At 43.4% G+C, this 21,527-nt stretch overlaps 1 protein-coding gene across 1 annotated transcript in view; it reads left to right on the top strand.

Moving 5' to 3' along the window:
- Positions 1 to 10,560: 10,560 nt before the first annotated feature.
- SUSD4 (sushi domain containing 4) overlaps positions 10,561 to 21,527 on the top strand; it is a 71,806-nt gene continuing 60,839 nt past the window's right edge. Inside the window, exon 1 of the mRNA XM_050316479.1 lies at positions 10,561 to 10,716. Coding sequence (XP_050172436.1) covers positions 10,596 to 10,716 — 121 coding nt within the window. The 5' untranslated portion in view covers positions 10,561 to 10,595. The remainder of the gene's footprint in view (positions 10,717 to 21,527) is intronic.

Below are 21,527 nucleotides of genomic sequence, written 5' to 3'. Positions count from 1 at the left end.
CCCCTGTGCCAGGTGGCCTCGGAGCTGCTCAGACAGCTCCTTTTTTAACACTCCTAGTGTAAGAAATTCGAAGATCTCGGTCAGCTGAGCTTACCTTAAAGAACCTTGTGAAGTGGTTCAAATGTGCTATTGAAGTATTTTCATGAGAAAAAGTACTCCAGATACAGGTAAGGGAAAGTCCAAATGAAAAAAATTCCGAAAAATCATTATGTAGGAGCTGAAGTTGACAAATGCAATTTGGATAGTTGGGGATCTTATTTTCACGTGGAAAGTAACTGTTTGAACCAACCACCACAAGAAAACTGTATGCCCTTCTGAAAACTTGGATTTAACCAAACACTAATATGCTTCAGAATACACTGGGGCAACTGAGAGAAGTGTAGAGGTCAGGGACACATTAAAGGTCTGATCAGATGAAGACCTAATTAGCATTAGGTTTTGAAAGCATGTCATCTGAAGCTCTTACCATTTCGCCACCATACATAGTCCCATCCACATATACAATACCTGATGCTTTATGCACCAAAAAGGTGTTGGCATTGCTATACTAGAAAAATTAGTTTATGTTTCAGTTTGTGTTCTACACTTTAAATAAAAAAATCACCTCATATAAATAATATAACTTTAATGTCTAATTACAAAGAAGGACAAAACTTTAAATGGCATGAAGCTTAATAAAAAGGAATATTTTATATTATGCCAATTAACCTGTTGATGAAGACTAGACCTGGCTGGATTCACTTTTCATTAGCAAGCATGAAGAATTAGATGACTCCCATAGGGATACTAAATACCTGAAAGTCATCTTATGCAGAAAAAAAAAAAAAAAAGACAGAAATCCTTCCTCTCTGCAGATAAGCAGGGCTTCAGCCCTTGTTCTGGGAGCTGTTGTCCCTGGAGGGTGCAGTAGACCTTGCACAGCAAAGGCAGGAACATGAAGAAAAGAGGAAAGCAACATCATTTCGGGCACATTTTGAACCCATGCTGTTGCCACGTGCAGTGTCACTGGCAGTCTGCTGCCCCCTCCTTCTCCAGGCTATAGAGGGTTTGCTCTCACTACCATATCTTCTGTTCCCAGATTATCACAGGGTAACTCACCCCAATTCCAACAATGCCCTTTTTTCTCCTCCCCTTCTCCTGCCTTCAATTGCTCTCAAACCACAGCTTCCCCTCTTTGGACCAGAGAGGGGGGACAGCCACTGACGATACCTACATTCAGGGCTGGCATGGGCTTTTCCTGACCTTCTTACACACCTCCTTTCAAGAGCTGTTGATGTTATTTTTGATTCGGTGTTTTGCTTGTTTGTTTGGGTTTTGTTTTGTTTTGTTTGGAGATTTTTTTGCTAAGGGAGACGATCTAATCGAACCTAATCTAGTTTAGTCTTCAATTCAAGCTAATCTTGTTGTTGCTAGGAATTTCAGGTGATAACAGAACGTGGGAATGGTGATCATGTTTTAGACAGCTTTAGATTTGTTATTATCTCACCTGAAAAGAGCTGACAGATATTTAACTACAAAAATGCAGCACCAGTAAGGAAGAAAAGGATCACCTGCAGGGAGAAACCTGAACAAACCCAAACTGTTGCCTATACTGAGAGCCAGATGAACAGCTGATACAATTGGCACAACTCAGTGGTAATGTGGCTATAGCTGAAGAGAGCTATTTTTGTGCCTATGAGGAAAAAGGTAGAAAATAAACACGGAAATTAGAGATGAGAACAGCTCAAATCCAAATCTGTTTTTCTTCAAAGTCTGCTAATATCAAGTGCTGTCTAGTAGACTTTTCTTTCTGGTCCCTTTCTTCTGGCCGCACTAAATTGCACTATATGGCTGTTGCTTCACATTTCGGACTTTTGGGAAAGTTTTGCAGCTTAATACTGCGGTTTTTAGTATGTGCATCAAAACAGATGCCAAAGACAGTTACAAAAATTCTATGATACAACTATCTTCTTGCAGCTTTTCCATTGTTTTGCCACAAAATTAAGTTAACACATAAATTGCTGTATGCCTATCAAGAAACATAAAAATGTGCAGATATGGAATACGTAAGGTAAATGTAAATTAATTCTCACCAAACTGTGTTATGAAGTTAAGGTGTGGCATGGCATTTAGTTAGGATTCACTATAACAAATCTCAACAACTTAGAAAGTCATTATGCAGTGCTATAAAATGGTGACATTTTAACTTTTTCCGTTATTCTACCTTTAGGACTGTAAAGGTATGGGTATTTGCACTGGAAGCGTTCTCAACCAGCTGCTCTATTTTTGTCATAGCCTTTCAAAGAATATGTTTGAACACATCTGCTTCAGCTCTCCCATTTTCATCTCTCGTGGGCACTCTACTGCGATTCCTTATTCTTCTTTCCTTGTGTCCTGAAGGAATATATAAAGCTGCTCTTCATGCAAGGAAAAGGTACTGCACAATTTTTACTTTTCCACACGGGTTAGTTAAATGTTTCTAGGCAAACACACTTTGCATAAACTCTGCAGAGACGTGAAATGCAAGGGCCTGAATCCGAGGGCCGGGAAAGCTGATTTCCTCTGCACCTGAGTGGAAAGCTCAGCTGCTCAGTTTGGACAAAGGAAGGCACATCCCTTCTGGTTTGAAAGAGATCCTTCTTATCAGAAGCATTATGACAGCTCACACATTTCTGTGAATCCAGTACACAGAGGTACCACTCTACCTAGGCAAGCACAGGACCTCTGCTGCTGAGACTGAGCCCACATCTGAAACACACCCCCAAATTCCTTGGAATTTTTGCTAAGAAATTGTGAAATGCCCTTGAGTTAAACTGCAGCTGAGCAGGGGTCTTCAGGTTGCAATTGTGAGTGTAGGTACCTTTTGGGGGAGCTGAGTCCAAAGGACTTGCTTGTAGCTGTAAGTTCAGGCAGTGGTAGGAAGGAATTTGTCTTGCTGTCCCTGTGTGGTTTCCTGTGCCATGGGCTTCACTGCCCACCCCAAAGGCACAGGGGCAGTTACATGTGTGTCTCCTCAGTCTGTTCTTGGCTGCTTCGGCAGATTGATGAAAAGGGCCAAAAAGTGGAATTTGAGAACTTTTCCAGTGGGTAAATTGATGGGGCTGAGCACCCTAATTTACATAGACCAGTGAATAATGAACTTGTGAGCTGGAGGTGAAAGACACTGGGATCCTCTTATGCAGAACTTCAGGTATCATAATGCAAAGAAAATGAACTGTGCCAAGTGTGCTGTGGACATAGAAAAATTCATCATGAGCTTATGCTTACGGGTGATGAATACCATTCAGGCTCAGAATGGTGTTGCAAATCAAACTCTACACTTTGCATTTGGTATGTGCTAGCCTCTTCTTCACTGGGGAGATGAAATGAAAAGCACTCATAAACAATTTAAATTGTTCCATGTCCTAGTATTGTTTCATTCTACATTCTTCTGAAGGAAATTACAAAGGCCAAATGTAGTTATAAGACTACTGACAAGTTTAATTTGGCTATTATCAGAAAAGTACAAAAATCTCCATGTGTTCAGCTGAAGAATAGGCCTCCCAGTAAGTGTGATTTAGTCCAGTTCTCCAATTAGCCAGGTATCGTTTTTTTTCTGTAATGTCCTCTAAACTATGTTGATGGAAATAAAAATATAGTTTTCTGTTAACTAAAACTTTTCAAGAGTTATATAGGTCAGTAAGAAAGAAAAAAGTAGATCAAACTCCACCCTCCCTATGCTGCCAGTTTTTATAATGAAATGTAATTAGCACTAATTGGTAAAACTACACTGATAGCTGGTTATTAATGTTTGTGTATTGGTCCCAGATGTGAGTTTACAGCTGTCAGTACTAATGGCTCAGTGAAGGAAAAAGAATTCTTCTTTCATATTCCTGTCATTTTCTTCAGGGTGCCCCCTGCTCCCTTCAAACAAGAGTGATTATCTTTAGGGAAGGGAAAGCTTCTTCTTAAATCCTGACTGTGAGAAACTGAATGCCTTCAAGTCTCCTTTGAATTTGGTAGGAGTTGAAGGGACCCAGCACTACTCAGCATCTGCAAAAGCAGGACTCAACAATTTTAGGGCTACTTTTCTTGAGCCATCCTAATTGTTAGTGGTTCAGAATTCATCAAAATAATTATCCTCCTAATTGCTTACCTGTTCTTAAAAGCACACTTATGAGGAAAGCCTCTCTTCTAAGCAATCACCTTAAAGTATTCTGTTTAGAATAATTGGTTCCCTGCAATCCCTGCAATTACTGAGTGTCCAGCAATCACCCTCTTCAGGATGAGGTAGATGAGCAGGCTTTTTTGGATGTGGATGAAGTGAAATGATGAAATCAAGGTTTTCAATACAGATCTACCCAGAGAGGTGTGTGGAGGGGGAAGCCTCTTCCAGAATCAAGCAAAGGCAAGGTCACGGTGAAGAGGAGGACCTCCAGAAGTACCTTGTTAGGGACCAGAGCACACTTGGAAATAGACTGGGAAACACTCAGGAACTCATTCATTCCTGAATATGAACAGTAAGACATCACCATTAACACAGAAGACAAAACTTTTCTTTGAAAAGCGTCTATTTATTCTTACATGATTTAATAAGGTATGACTCCCCAGGTCACCCATGCACACCTTATTTTTGTGAAATCTCGGTTCATTAATATTTCTAAGCTGAAAGATAAATTCTCCAGCATTCTCCAAGTACGAAGAAATTGGCTGAATGTCTTATCTGATATATTGGGAATTCAACAAATGAACTTGTTAAGAATACAAGTAAGACAACATATCTTAGGCTATTATCTTCCATAAGGACAAGGTCATTATCAAATCTTAGCCCTCAAGAGTTTTGTGCCTTCCGAGGCATTCAGAACTCCCTTTGGCAGCTCCCTGCATTTTGTTAGATGATGCTTGAGTTATTTTTCTTAATTTTACACAGAGGATTGTGTTTACAACACAATACTTGTGAGCCTGAGGTAATAGTTCTTCCTTGTGGCCAGTGAAACAGGAAGCTGCTCTGTGGTCAGGAGGTCTGGAGGATGTATTGCAACAATATGTACTTACAGTCTGGAATGAGGTTTTGCAGCCAAATCTCAGTGCCAGTCATTGCCACTTTATATTTTAAAATAATTAACTGTAGACTTCTGTGTTAAGCTGTTCTTTTCCCCGTGGACTGACCACCCCTTTACTCATGCAACTGCCACAAATGTTCCCTGGTGTCTTCCTTTTACAGTCTGACAGTGCCACAAATAAATTCTCTCACTACCCTCAGCTACAATCCTGGCTACTTCCTTTTCACCCTTCCTGGAATCTAATTTAAGGATGAAACTTACCTACCCAACAGCCACACAGTTCCTTCTGACCTCGTTTTTGAGCAGGTAGAATATGGAGAAAGAATATCATAATGCGATAAATAAAACCCCAAACACTTAATCACACCAAGATGCAGTACCCAATATTTTGAGTTGCATTTTTGCTAGAAAATTAAAGATTCCCACGACCACTCTTATGCACTAAGGCCAACCAGAGTGTTAGGTAGCCCAAGATAATGCAGTGATTAAAATTTAACTATACAGAGAAAGGAGATTTGGTGTCCTAGAACTGTTTAATGTACTTAAGAAGATATAGCTTCAGTGTCTATAGTATCTGTACACTGACAATAGCAAAAATATACAGGTTTAAGCTCCTTCAGACCACAGAATTTGGTTTCCAAGCTCCTGGATGAGAGCTCTAACTGTTGTGATGCCCAGTAAATGTGGGCAGGCCAACATTACTCTGACCACGGTTTGCTCTGTGGAAAGCCCAGGCTGGAGGGCACCAAGGAGTGCTCTGAATGTGCAGGTCACACACAGCCCCATGTGTGTCTCCTGATCCCAGTCAGGCTCAGGCTCCTGAGCTGCTGAGCATGGGGCACTACTGGAATAATGCAACAGTGGGTGTCCAAAGGCATCAATAAGAAGGGATGAACTGAATGAATCTGGATATATCCCAGGCAAAGAAATAGGTGTTTCAATTATGGGCGGAGAGCAGAGTCATATTGTAAATTTGGACTTAAAAACCTCCTTTCCAGCTCACTCTTACCACCCTGTCCAGGTTTTGGCTGGGATGAATTTGATTTTCTTCTTAGTGGCTGGTAAAGTGCTGTGTTTTAGATTCAGAATGACAATAATGTTGATAATACACTGATGTTTGGGTTGTTGCTAAGCAGTGCTTATTCTAAATCAAGGACTTTCCATTTTCCCATGCTCTGCCAGCAAGGAGATGCACAAGAAGCCGTGAGGGAGCACAGCCTGGACAGCTGTCCTGAAGTGGCCAAAGGGATATTCCATACCATGGAGAGCCATGCTTAATATACACACTTGGGGGAGTTGGCTGGGAGCTGCCGATTGCTGCTGGGCATTGGTCAGAGGGTGGTGAGCAACTGTGTTGTGCATCCCTTGTTTCTCCTGGGGTTTATTCCTCTCTCTCTATATTTCTCTTTCCATCCCTTTCATTCTAATTATTATTATCATTCTTCTTATATTTTACTTTGCTCTTAACCCAATTATTAAACTGTTCTGATCTAAACCCATGAGTTTCTTCTTTATTTTCCAATTCTCCTGCCCTTTCTGCCAGGGGATGGTGGAGGACTGAGCAAGCTCATTCATTCCCTAGCTCTTTTTTGAAGTGAATGAATCTGTTCCCTTTGAAACAGCACCTGTTGGCAGCTCTGGAAATAATTTAGCCCAGACACCTTCCCAATGAGAAGTGTGAATGAGACTACAGCAGGTTTAGTTCATCCTGTCCTCCTTTTGCCCTGGTTTTGTGTCCTTAGGCATCCCCAGGCACCTTCACATGCCATGGCAGCAGCTGTGCAACACAGGTTTACAATGCAAGAGCACTGGCGATGGCAGGGGCTCTCACAGTGCCTTGGATGCTTTGGAAGACACTTCCTACACCTTCACACAGAGAGAAAATTATTATATTGTATTAAGGACTTGGGGCCAAAGGCTGTGTAGGGTGAGCATGGTCTTGTTTCCTAGTCCTGAGCAGAGTTACTGCTGCTCTTGTCACTTGGCTTGGAGTGAAGGGACATTTTTTGAGTTGAATGCATTTAACAGAATTTTTCAATCTAGCCTTTTATCCAGTACGGATCTCAGAATAAGATAATCAAATAAATGAGTGCACGTGGGAAGATAAAAATAAGAGAATGAAATAGACGAGTGTGTATGGCAAGATAAAAATAAAATCCTGCAACTACAAATATACACACAATTGTTTATTCGTGAAGGCAATTACAAAACCCCAGGAGAAGATAAGCTGTAAGCCCACAGAGAGGCAGAGTCTAGCTGGGATGCCCACCCTACACTCGCTAGAAGCAGCCAGGAGCTGGCTGTGCACACCAGCTGGAGGGGAGCTGAAGCCCTCTCCCTCCAAAGAGAGTGAAGCTGGCCAGAAACGCCTCTCACCACATGGCAGCACCCACAACCTGCTGGGAGGAAGCAGAGATCTCCCCCCGCTACCAGCACCACCTCGATGTTCATGTGCCCAAACAACAGGAACCTGTGTCTGGTGGGTGCAGATGAATGCTGGCACTTTACACCTTCATTCTGGGGGTGGCTGCTAACAACAGGCATTTTTAGCTGCAGCAGCAGCACAGGGAGATGGAGGCAGATCCTTGAGTGTGTGCGGAGCAAAGAAAGGTCACGTCATCTCTCTGACTTGTTTCCAGCCTGTCTGCTCCAGCACTAGTGAAGGATTTTATCCCCACAGGAGGCAATTCAGGGTTACTCCCTACAGGTTTGAGACACATCTATAAAATTGTTTAAAATTCATAGTGGAGGGGCAACCAAGTATAGGAAGGCACAAAAATCATGACATCTGTGACTGTGAAACACTGGGGCTGATCATCAGGGGACAAATCCTCCTGTATATTACAGTCTGTGCTAGGTAACAGCAGCTCAGAGTTTCAAGTCCAGCCTGCTGATCACTGGCTCTGGCCCCACTTCACCTCAGAAGGATGTGCTAAAATTGATTACAGGTGTCAGTTTTGGTCACAGAGCTCTTGTAGCCCTTCAGGCTATCTACCCCTTCCAGAAATGAAGTCCAAGCCAAAGCAAAGCAGCTCTTTTCCCTCTGCCTCTCTGAGGTTGGGGTTGCCTCAGGCTTCATCCTCCTCCACCTCTTGCTGCTCCTCACTCAATTTAGGCTTTCCTGGGCTGCAGAAGCCCTTCCCTGCTCTTGGCTGACAGGGATGTCTGCCAAACTCCTTCAGTCATGGGGGGCCAGCCACCCCAGCCCCTTCAGCCACTGCCACCATCTTACGTCCTACGTACATGTGCTGCTCAGCAAGAGGTGAATTTTTACAGTTCATTAAGATTTTGAAGAAGAGCTGCTGCACAAGAAAACCTTGATTTCCTGGTGCTGTTCAGAGCAGTGGTCCTCCCACTCACACGGAGTGGCTGATGGGTGCCTGGAGCACTTAGTTGTCCTTCCTCAGGCTGAATGGTGTCAGAAGCACGGATGCACACATGTGGGGATAGGAGTAAATGGCAGAAACAAGGGTTAAGTAGTACTTATCAGTGCCGACAGACATTATTTCATTTGTTTCTTCCTCCTTGGAAGGCCACTGTGTGTATCTGGGTGCCCCCATCCACAGAGAAGACAGATATTGCATCCAGCTCTTTGCATTTTAATTGATGCAGATGATGAACTTGCTGGGGACATTGTCTTTTGCTATTTTGATTTTAAAAATTAAAGCCATCAAACCACTATTATTACAGATAATAGGAATTTCTGCATTACTGTTCTGTCCTGCCACTCATAATAGTCAATGGCTTATTGCTTCTAAAGAACATCTCTATCATATAACTGTGCCTGTTCTGTATTTGCATGGCTTAAGAGAGCTATTACTAACCTAAACTCCCTCTCTGGGCTGGGTGGGGAGGTGGACACTCACCTGGTCAGGAAATTATTATTGGCTGAAAAGGCTCTATAGTTTCCAAATTTTCCTGTTTAAAAGGAGCAGTGAAGGTATCTCAGAGATAATGCATGCTCTTAGCTGAAAATTGGTCGTGTACTTTTCCTTTCTTAACAGAATACCTGTATTTCACTATGAGATGCCCATTTTCTCCAGGGGAGATAAAGGACTACACTTCTCACACTGGTTTTTGAACTGATGCATGATTTGAGCTAAAATCCCTCTTGAAGAACGTTAAGTTTTAAGTTGGAAGAGACAGCATCAGATAGCTGAGACACTTGAAAGGAACTTCAACTCTACCAGCATTGACTATTGACTTCAAAGCATCAGCTATTTCCACATGCTGTTAGTAGACCCCACATACCCTTGGTCTGCATTTGCATGGAGCCCTGGTATGTTTCATTACAAATACGTCTTCTCTTGTCCCTTGTTTTCTTCTCCTCGCTGTGACCCGCTGTGACACACCTTACTCTGCTTCACCATCACCACCTCTGCAGCCTCTTCGGCTAGAGGGCACCCTCTGCTACCTCTGAGCAAGGCAAGACCCGCAATGCCCAGCTGAGGGCAGAGGGGCAGTATCCCCAACAGCGCACCGTGAATAGCACCAGGAGCTGTACCACAGCTCTGGAAGCCACGAGACAGTGTCTCTGATTCAGGGATTAGTGGCAGTGAATTTCACAAATTGACTAAATCCAGCTGGGTGCTGCTTCCCAGCAGCAAATTGCTTCAGTCGGCAGGCCCAGGCGTCCTGCCTTTCTCCAACGGCAGCTGATGAGTGAGAGTACTCTGGAATACACCTTCCCACTCCCAAAAACTGTGAATGATGTGGCACCGGCACCAACACTTGTAAACTGTGTCTCATCTCTAACGTTATGCCTACGTGACGAAGCATAAGAGCATCCTAAAGATGCTCCCTCAGAGGTGCCCAGCACGAAACCCCCTTTTGAGGTGAAAACGACCAGAAACCACCAGGAGCGAAGCCTTAACTTCGCCCTCCTCCGCCCTTGGAAGCGTTCGGGCGCCCCGCCGAGCGGGGCAGCGAGTCCCCCCTCCCGCCCGGGCTCCCCGCCCGGCAGCCCCGGGGTGCCGCCCGGCGGGACAGCGCTCCGTGCCGGGCGCGGCGGGGCGCCGCAGCCCTGCCCGCGGCTGCCATGCGTGCTCGCCGCGGCGGGGCTGCCCGCGGTCCCGCAGCGCACGGCTCCCCGCGGCGGCGCTCGGCTCCGCGGCCGGCCGGGCGGGCGGGCCGGGCAGGTGCGCGCTGCGGCTCCCGCTGCCCCCCTCGCAGGTAGGGCCGGCCGTGCCTGCGTGCGCGCGCCCCTGGGTGTGCGTGTGTGTGTGTCTCCGTGTGTGCGTGTGCGCTCCGCCCGGCTCCCGGCAGGCTGCCGAGCCGCAGCGGCGCAGGCGGCGGCAGCAGCCGCGGAGGTACCGCCGGCTCTGGAGGGGGCCCCGCAGGTAGCGGCGGCGGCGGGGACGGGGGTTGTGGCTGGAGACCCGGCCGGGGAGCTGCGGGGCCGGCAGGGCGGCGGGGCGGGCGGGTGCGTGTCCCGGGCTGGCGGGGGCGGTGCGGGGCAGCGCGCGCGGGTGGCGGGGGCGGCGGGGGCGACCTGCGGAGCCCCGGGCAGCGGCGAGGCGGAGCGGCTCTCTCGTTGCAGGTGGCGGCGAACCGGATGCCTTTGGCGGGCAGAAGATGTGTCATGGGAAGCAGGCGAGCGGCGGCGGTGCCTCTCCGGCGGCGCGGCGGCGGGCGCTGGCCGCGGCGCTGTGGCTGCAGCTGGCGCTGAACCTCGGCCTGGGGCCGGCGGCGGGCGGTGAGTGAGCGAGGGCCCCGGCCCCGGCCCCTCCTCCGCCCGGCCCCCGGCCCGAGACACCCTCCCGGCCGCCCCTGCAGCCCCGATCCCGGGGGCCGCGGGGAAAGTTCCCCCCACAGCGCACCCGGAGCGGAGCGCGGCGCCGCTCCCCTCCGCGCCCCCCAGCTCCCCATCGGCACCGAGCGGGGAGACCCCCGGGAGCAGGGAGCCTCACCCCGACCCCGGCTAGGGAGCATTGGCGCGATGTAAGTACAGCTTGGTTTTGAAACAGCGTAATTTTTTGAATTAGGGTTAAAAAAAAAAAAAGACAAAAAAAAAAAAAAAAAGCCTTGCTCCGTCGCGGTCCACTCAGACATCTCTTGGATGAGTCTAAGTGCGAAATCCTTATGCAGCTGGGAAAAGCAGAAATTTAGGGAGGAAGCAGGCTGCTCGAGTCTGTGAATGCAACGTCCTTCAGCACTCTCCTGGTGGAGGAGCGACCCAGCCTCATTTGGCCTTTTTAATTTTAATTACCTTTTTACACTATCATTTAAATTATTGAGCCTGTGAGATATTTTCAGCAGGTACTTTTAATTACAAAATTGTTTTAAATTGATTCCATAATTAGACTTGGATTACTGGAAAAGTCTTAAAGTAAACTGCTTTGCTACAAAATGAAGTTAGCTGTGATAATGAGAACAGCTTCACATTCCTACTCCGGTGTCTTATTATATATTTGTGTTGGGGGAATAAGCCATTTTATGATTGAATCGCATCGCTAATGGCAGACAGAGCCCAATATAAAAATTGCCTGGGGTTCTTCTCATGCCAGAGTCTTATGCCAAAATCTTCTAACTTGAATGCCTAAGCCCCAGCAGCTCCAGTCCAGATGTGTTTTCAGTCACTGAATATGGACTTACAGAAATACAGCTAAAGAGGACTTCAAAAGGTCATCTTGTCCATCCTCCTCCTGATGTGATTCAGTCCTAGTTTTCTCTCTGGAGATGATAATGCCATTTTCCAATAGAAATCCCATGACTGCAAATGTGAATCCAGCTAAAGAAGCTTTTAAACTGTTGCAGTCACTATGAATCTCTATTTAGAAATCAATGGCTCTTTTAAATTATTATTTATTTTGTTTTATTACAACTGTGTTACCCTTGGTTTCCTGGCCAGCTCGTGTTTCAGTGTGGTGATGCCATCCTGCCTGTCCTGTGCCTTTCTCGAGACTGGAGTTGTGTGTGCTCCTGTCCTTCTCTTAACCTCCTTCTTATGGCTCCATTCATAAAAACGAAACTTTTCTGAAGCCCCCTCCTCCCCGAGGCTCTGCATATCCTGCAGTTTGATTGTTGGCATTTATTTAGCCGATTAGTGCAAGCAGTTCTTCAAAATGTTGTTTATATCTCCCTTGAATGGAGTAGTTTTCATCACAGCCTGCAATAGATTCTTGTGTGGCGTTGATCGTTATTAACACCCCTGCCTTTCACCTTGGTAGTGTAACTAATTCTGTATCAAATTTCATTTGTAAGGTATTTTAGGATCTTTCAATAATTTATTTTTCTTTGGTCCAGAGTCTAGGAAAAGGCAATACGCTGAATGATTGTGCATGGGTAAAATCACCAGCAAAAAATAATCATTGCTGTTCTTATTATTGCTATTATTTTCCAGTGTGGTTGTGCTCGGAAGCTGGGCACTATATAAATGTCAGGAAATATATGGTTCTTTCATATGGTAGAATATACAGTTGTCGGGGTTTTTTCACCCTGAGTCATTTGAGTGGTAAAAATAATGAGCTTTGTAATTAGAACAGAGGACTGTGAATTAGCATCCCTCCTATTTTAGGCTCTGTTGTATCTGTGAACGAGCTTACTGTGCTTGCACTGTTTGCTGTGCTTGCTGTGAAGACTCAGCTTTTGGCTCCACAGCCTGTGACCCAGAGTTTGGGAACTTGTAAGCAGCTGTTGACATTGATCAAAGTTGTCATTTCCTGGGACCTTTGAAAATTTCCTTTCTGTAGGACTCTCATTTTATGGATTTGTGTATCCAGACAGAAGGCACACGGCATTACTGGCTGCTTTGGAAAATGTAGCCCCAATCTCTTTCTATCTTCTCATTATCTGTTAAATAAGGATAATCATACTTCTCTCAGAGATTTGAAAAGAGCTTTGATGACATTTAATGAAAATACTATGGAGGTGGAAAGAATTTGTTTCAAAAGCCAGCAGTGACAATATGCTGAAATAGAAACTATTTCACATATTAAAACATGAAAATGAATAGTTTAGGGTTATTTTTTCTATAAAGCAATCCACAGCTTACATTTTGGATCCCATTTATAGTTTCCTCCCTTCCTTAGCTGATACCAGGATTTGTCTCCTGTAATAATCCTGTCATGACTTGTGTGACTCCGTCTATTTTATATCTGACTAAGCTCTATTGATTGTCACGTTCTACCATTTCACCCCAAATCAATACTATTTATAAGTCTTTTTTTTCTTGTCAATAACCCTACAGAGAATAACTCTCTTTATTACACTTTGACTTTCTCAAAAGGGGATCTAGCGAAAAAATTTGCTGTAGAAGTGAACTCAAATGAGCAAACCTTTCAACTATCAATACACCTCCCTGATGTATTTAACTCTGCTATACCAAGGATAAAGTGTATCTCTCATCCTTTCCCTTGTAGCTTTCATCTAATGATTTTTGTTTGCAGAACCATAGAATCGTTTAGGTTAGAAAAGACCTTTAAGATCATGGACTCCAACAATTAACCCAGCACTGCCAAGCCCACCATTAAAGCAGGGCCCCAAGTGCCTTTTGTAGGTGTCTTTTAAATATCTCCAGGGATGGTGACTCAACCACTTCTCTGGACAGCCTGTTCCAATGCTTGACAAGCCTTTTGATGAAGAAAAGTTTTCTAATACCCATGGAACTCGAGGCCATTTCCTTTTGTCCTATCACTTGTTACCTGGGAGAGGAGACTGTCCCCCACCTCACTACTCTCAGGTAGTTGTAGAGAGGAATAAGGTCCCCCTTGAGCCTCCTTTTCTCCAGGTTAAACAACCCCAGCTCCCTCAGCTACTCCTCATAAGACTTGTGCTCCAGACCCTTCATCAGCTCCTTTGCCCTTCTCTGGTCATGCTTCAGTGCCTTCTTGTCCTTCCTGTAGGGAGGGGCAGAAGAAGAAAATGAGAAAGTAGGAGCAGGGTGGGAAAGCTAGTATGAAGAAAAATGGAAATGTGTAGTGGATAGAACTGATGACAAGTTACTTTGAAGTTTTCAAGCATTTTACAGATTTCACTCTGAAACCTGTAGTATGGACATAACAGCTGTAACAATATATTTTCACATAAATTTCAAATTCCTGGAATTATAATAAAATTGTGTACAGTATGGAGAAATCTGAAAGGAGAGGGAGAAAAAGTTCAGTAAGCTGCTGGTTTTGAGGTTTGTCATGTGGAAATTAGAATTTTATCATTGTATCAATACGTCTCCTGGGCATGTGTCTACTTTGTTGCCCTAGGTCAGTTGGGTGAACTCGTCTTTCTGCAGTGGCTTCGGGACGGCCCCATGGGGAGTCTCAGAGCTGTGGCCACGCATCTCTGTAGGCTTGGATGGGGCCATGGGCTGTCACCTTGTCTTGCCTCTTGGCCTCAGCTTTCTGGCTATCTTCTGTGTTCTGTTTAATCTCTTCTATCTTCTGCACAGATGCAGACTCCATTTCCTCCAAAGACTGGATGGCTCCAATTTATCTGGACTTTTCCTAAGTCTGTATCATACTTGCTAGATTGCTGGTCATTCAGACCATGAGCTTGCTCTCATGGAACCACTTCCCTGTGGAATGTACCAGGAGCCTCATCAGCACTGAACAGAGCTGAGGAATGTGTCTTGGAGCCTCTGCTCCTCTTCAGACATCCTGAGTACCTTTGCTGTCATTATATGATGCTGCTGGGTTATATTCAGCTTTGGATTCCCTGCAACTCCTAGGCTGTTGCCTGGCCAGATGTTCCAATCCCATGCTGCTGCTTTCTTTTTTTTTCTGGCATTGCAATCAATTTGCTCTGTCTTCCTGGTTGCACGTTCTGCAGGCAACATCCCTGCACGTCGGTGGGTGCTTTGAAGCTGTGAAGTACTATACATCATGCATGATGGTAAGGAAATCTGTCGTGTTGTGAAGCCTTAAAACATATTGAATGTTAGTGATACCATGAGGAATAGTGGTGGGGTTTTTTTCTAGACCAAAGCTGAATTTTACTGCTCTGTGATTATATTGCTTTTGATTGAAATCTTGGTTATGCCTTGGTTATAGTATCTAATCACTGACTTTGAATGTACTGACCACTAAAAACACATCCCTCAGGTTTCTGAAAATTATGGACTTGTTTGACTGGGGTGATGCAAGTTTTTGTGTGTGCTGATGATGCAGACCTACCACAGGGCTTACTTTTTGGTACCCTGCAGCGGTTTTTGGCAAGAGAAACCAGTCAAAGATTCACCCTGACTGCCTTGCATGTGCTTCTGGGACTATAAAGGTTTTGTGAAAACTCGGAATGTTTTCTGATATCCTCTCCCTTGGTCTGTAGTTAATGTATTTTACTCACTCCCTCTCAGTGCGTCTGCTTCGCTTGTCAAGCAGAATAGACATTTCAGCCTTGAGTTCCCTGTACATTTGATGAAGTCATCAGTTATTTTGCTAGATTGTTTTTAAGCTTCAGTTTATTGAAGTAGTTCAGTGCTTTGGAAGGAACGGATTTTTCCCTCCGTGACAGGATATTATTCTCAGTCCCAAACCTACCTCATGCAACCTCCATTCCCCTCTCTGCAGAATTAAGCTGGCAGTTCGGTGCCATTTCGTAGCCATTCTGATTGCAAGTGGCAAGGCCAGCGACATCATAGGGTGGGAGCTCATCATTTGTCTTAGTGGCACATCCTTCTGCGCATGGCCTTGAGAGGGGTGAGCATATTTGATAGATTAATCTTAAATCAGTTTCTTAGCACCCTGCAAGGAGGAGGTTTGTCACTGATGTACCGTGGCATTTGGAGACTGAGGTTGACTTTGCTTCTCTGCTTTGTTCCATTACTCCCAGGATTGCAACAGAGTATCTTTGATCTCTATATTAGGGATGATTACAACTTTAGAAGAATTAATTAATTATGCTTTGCTTGATTTTCTCCTCTGTAAAGTAGATAAGGGATGTATTTTGTGGGCATGTTATGAAGTAGTTTGAGAACCTCCCAAAGAAAATGTTACATGAGTAAGGAATAGAAATTGTAACAAAATACAAACTGAAGTTTACCAAAGTAGAAGGTTCTTTAGCATTTATGATTTTTGTTGTTGCTATGTGTGTAGTTTAATAATTAAATATTCTTACCAGAATTAGGAAGAAGTTATATTTTTTTGACTTTTACAGATTATTAGAGGTTTTTTCTACATCTTTGATCGTGTACTCCATTTTTTTCCAAATATTGTCTAACTCTGATTGCAATTCATTTATTTTTATACCAAAATACACATTATTAAAAGTAGAAAATGCACATGTGCTGTGCATTTCCATAAGGTTTTAGACATGAAAAGGACAACAAAGTGTGGCCTGAATTCTTATTTGCTATATGCCAGTGCAAATGTGAATGAAGATTGGGCTACACTTAGTGGTGAACATTGGTTAGTCAGAAAATGAGCTCAAGGGATAAAGTGGTGTAGTGTGTACAATTTGATTCAGTAAGTGGAAAAATTTGCTTTGCTAACATATTAAGGGGACTGAAGGTACAATTATCTTACAAAATTCAGCAATTTAACTGTGAAACCGACATCTCCTCCCTTGGTTTTACATCTTCTCAGCTGCATTCTTCGATGTGGCATTATGAAACCAATTACAGGCTGTACATCTACTAGATTTCACAGTGTTGTGGTTTATAATAGCAGTTTTTGATCTCTGTGCTTACCTTCTGACTACCTTATCCCATTGCTTCTCTCAACACTGAGTTTGGCCACCTGCTTTTCAGAGGGGTCTCCCAATGACTTTTCCTGAACAGCAGGTCTGCTGGTGGGATTTATCCAAATTGGGGTGTTTCTTTCTCCATGTACTGTAAACAGTGGAAGCAGTTGTTGGTGCCATCTGTGCTCCTTGAGATCCTGTGGGGCGAATGGCTTTGGAGATGTTTCCACGTTTGTGACCCTTGAGTCTTTTAAAATAAGTAATGTCCATCCTGAGTTGCTCTTCTGCTTCTTGTTAAGGGATGGCATCAAGCTTTTGTTATCTAGGGAGGTTCCAGAATTTGTCAGGAACATTTATATATTAATTGATTTTGTCAGTATGACCAACTTTAGAAAATAGTATATGGGGCTTTTCTGCCAGCATTCCCACTTGCTTTTGATACGCGTGTCTCATTAAAACCATAATTTAACAAATATTCTTGCTTATGTTAGCTTAAGAGTAACAATAGTGATAGAAATATTTTTTTTCATATAGGTCTTCTCATCCATAGAATTCAAAGCACTTTATAAAGGAACTAAGTTTTGTTACATCCCACTGTAGATGGGGAAATGACTATAGAAACATTAAATATCTTGAAGACATGTTTCATGTAAGAAGCAGATGTGGACACAGACAGGGAAGAGATCCTTTGGATCTTCATTCAGCACTTTCTTCTGTAAATAGAACTTGGGGAAATTCCTAATCCACATTTTTGTGACGTGACCTTTATAATAGGATTCTTTAGCTGTGACTGTCTTCTAACTGAGATGAGCAGCTGATTTCCTATTCACATAAATTGCTACTTAAGCAAATCACAGAGGGAGTTTTTCCAGTGTGGTTTATTTGCTTGACTCCTTTATGTCTGAGATAGCACATGGCATTTTTCCAGACACCAAAACCATTTTCTGAATAACAACAACAAAAAAAGTTAATGTTATAAGTTAGGGTAGAGCCCTGAAAAATGTTATGCATGTTTCTCATGGTGGAAAGCACATATTAACAGGACTGGTGTTTCTGCCTTGTTCAATCATCTGGTTCATGATCATAGTCTACATGAAAGGGCAACTGTAGAGAAGTATTGCATGTGATTTTAAATTAATTCTAATGCACTTGAACAGTTAGAGGGGAAATGAGCATTACATGACCAGGCAGCTCTTTGCTGACTGTGGCATGAGTACCATTGCCTGATACCACCCATCCCACTTTAGAAATCAGTGGATGTATAATGTGCTACCATAAAAAGATGAGTTCAGCTTACAAATGTTTGCTCATGAAAACATAACGTGTAATGGAGAGGAGGATGAAGGACAGAAGGATGAAGCAGGTATAGTACCTGGTCCCTTGATGCTTACTGCACGTGGTGAAGCAGGACCAAGGTGCAGCAGAGTTTCTGTGTGAAGCCAAATTCTGCAACTAGTAAAAATTTAGAAAATATGGGGGGAAAAAAGTCAGGAAACTGAAAAGAGGAAACAGGGCTTCTAATAGACTGAGGAAGAAAATAGGTTATGTTACTAAAGGTTAGATTATGTTATTATGTTGCTAAGGTTAGATTGGGTTATCAAGGGTATCATGAGATAATATTCTAAAAATAAACTCTCCTGTACGCTGCTGAAGAAAAGAGGAGGTATGGCATACACATGAATCAGAGGAATCATTATATCACTGGACTCCCATCCCAGAGACAGAGAGAATATGCTAAAAAGAAGAGGTTGTCTTTGAAAATGCAAGGCCTTCAGATCTTTTTTTTTGGTACTGCAGAAAGGCAGCAGCACTCATAGTTGTTTATCTGTCAGGAGACTGGAGAACACCATACAGATTCAAGAGAAAAGCTGCCATACGTACTGGGAGGGAGAAGAAGATGCTCAGAAAAAGAAGCCTGTAAACATGGGGTCCTGTTTTCATTTCTGTCATTAGCGCCAGTGAGTGTGTACACTAAAAACTATGGAACTGAAATTTCATTTCCATCTTTCAGGAGGTGGAACAAAAGACTTGAGAGCAGAGTCACAGAAATAGGAGTGAAAAAGACCTCAGAAGAACCTGTAGTTCATCCTCCTGCTCCACACACATACCTCAGGGATGCTATAATTTGAGGCTTTGTGTTGGAAACTCCACAGTCCATCCCAGTGCTTCACTCTCTTAGCTTTTAAAAAGGTTTTTCTCAAGTCTGATTTGAATAATCTTTGCTGTAACATGTGACTGTGAGGATTTATGTCTCTAGTGTGGGATTCCCAAGTGTTACTTCCTCCACCATGCTGTCAGTGCAAATCCACCAGTGCTGTGTCTTTAGCCATCCTGACTGCTGCCATCACCTCCCTGGGTCAGATTGGAAGAATCCAGACTGCTCCAGTCCAGCAAAGTGTCGTTTAAAAGTTAGGTAATAATTAACAGTCTGGAAGCCAAGGTTTAGCTGTAACTGCCCATTGTTCATATGTTTCTACGAGCACAGGAGGAGCCGTTGTGATTCTCGATGGTGGAGCTTCCATTTTTCTAGTTTAGTTAAGGTCACTGCTAAGTTTGTATTTAACACTCAATGAGATGCCTTACCAGGAGCTATCAAAAAGGTCAGCTTTGCCTGGTTAGTTTGGAAGGAGTTGCAAGGATTTTCCAAAGTCACACTTGGAAAGGATCAGGAATAAATCTCAGAGCCCTCTTATAAAAGATGCTTATTTACACAGTCTGTTCTCCTTGGGGATATTAGACCAACTCTTTGTACTTGATCATGATGTAAACAGTATGGTTATTGCCACAGTAAATTGCACCCAAGTGAATTTGTGTTTTATTTCTGTAGACTGAGTGAAGTTGTATATACTGAATAGCCCCGTGGTAATAGATTAGATCCACACAAAAGCCTGTCAATAGCTTAAGACTTCCAAATGTGTGTTTGCAAATAAACGATTTTAACTGGAATTTTTAGAAGCAGCTACTTAACAGCTGACACCCCTAGTGCCTGAGTTTCCATTCCCAGTAAAATGGTTGCTAATTGTGGGTATCCAGAAAGATTGTGTCATTCAGGAGTCTGGAGTGGCATGGGTCTGGAGTATGGGGGGAGGAGTTGCTTGATTAGGCTAAAATGGAAGTTAGAGCAACGTTAAGAGCTGAATTAGCTGGAAGTCTGCAGTGGTGTGGGGACTGAAGTCAACAGGACTACTTGCTTGAGTAAATCTTTTAGCTGAAAGAACTTCTTTTATGTATTTGTAATACTCTGTGTAAAACTACCCAGCTGTTCCTGTGTTTGTGTGAGAATGATTTGTATTCTGAAAACCACGGGTATTTATGAGACAGAGAGTAATTTTTTTGTATCTCTCCACTTAGCTGACATTTCTGGGGATATTTTGTACACATCGTATTGCTCAGAGAAAACACAAATGATCCATTTAGAACTGGAAATAAATAATAAATAATTTGGTCTCCTGTAAATTGGACTTATAAAATAACTTGATTGCAATTTACCAGCTTTGCAGTAATCTTGAAGGAATTAAGATAAAATGGTGTTATCATGAGCAATAGTAAAAATGAGAATACACACACATTTGTCTTGATATTGTAAAGTGTAGAGCATTCATCTCTCCTCTGAAGGGAGGCCATGACTCACAAAATGTGCAGTCATAGCTCTGGAGAAGCACCACACTGCTGTGACCACAATACCAGATTCTGCTCTGTCACTCCTTAGGTTCAGAGATAATAATTCTGGGCAGTTCTTCCCATGGCTGTCTCATATGAGCACTCCTTTGTTCTCTTCTCCAAGACCTGAGGTTCTTCTGTAGGTCCAGGGAAGAAGTATGGAGGATACAGCCTCTCTTTTCATTAAACATAATTCTAGGTTAATACCAGCTGGAGTCAGATGGGTGAGCTGGAAGGTATAACATGGTTGTGACAGCACAGTGCCCACATTTTAAAACTCTCCCTCTCTCTCGGCTATGTGATTCATGTACCAGAAAGTGGGGATGTTGTTTCAGGCTTTGCCCCCTTCTCTTTTTGGAGAATGACACTCAGAAATGTTTGCCCAGATGGAAGAATCCACCTCTCCAGTCTAGCAGAGTCATTCCCTGCTGATAGCCTGTGTGTCATCTGTCACTTCTGCCCTTATCCAGTGTGTCTGTCTTAGAGACCACCACAAGAAGGGTATAGTCTAGGACTGTCAAGACTAGGCTGGTCTGTAGAGGCTATTTTAGTCCAAAGGGAAAATCCCAGTGAAAATATTCACCAGACAAACTTCATGAATGATTGCACAATGTATGTAGATAAAGCCCAATGCTATTTAACCTATGATCTCTTGGAAATAAGGTCATGATGGGACACACCACTGAACTGTGACTGTAAGAGGTGCCAGTGGAAGAAACTGCAGAAAAGGGCAGATGGGCTAGCAAGGGCATCTGGTTATAAAGGAGGGTGAAGGAAGGGTACATAACTGTCTTTTATGCAGCAATGCATGAATGCACTTAAACATGCCCTTATCAATCTTACGGATAGGTGGATGGGCAGGTAGATAGATAGACAGATAGGTAGATGCATATATGCTGCTTAAGAGTAAGAAACTAAAATAAACCCCAGCAACCCAGCAATGAAATGGCAAAGAAAGAAATACGCTTCTCTCATTGGCAGTCATTCCAAGGTTCTTATGCTTGTTCTTAACATTTACAAGGTTGCTTTTTACACTGAAAAATGGATGAGCGTTGCCTCTAATGCTTCTGTTTAGGCACAAGAATGATATTGGATTTGTGTGAGGGATGGAGAGCAGAATAGTACTGGGTATATTTAGATTCTATTTCATTTTTATTTCATATACAGTAGCATTACAGAGAAGGACTTCATTCCTCATTTCAAAGAGAAATCCATCAGATAAATTACATTCACTGT

Source organism: Myiozetetes cayanensis, unplaced genomic scaffold (assembly GCF_022539395.1).
Source record: "Myiozetetes cayanensis isolate MyiCay16 unplaced genomic scaffold, myiCay2020 scf2-11, whole genome shotgun sequence".
NCBI classification, from domain to species: Eukaryota; Metazoa; Chordata; class Aves; order Passeriformes; family Tyrannidae; genus Myiozetetes; species Myiozetetes cayanensis.
This window is presented reverse-complemented; position numbering and strand designations above follow the sequence as displayed.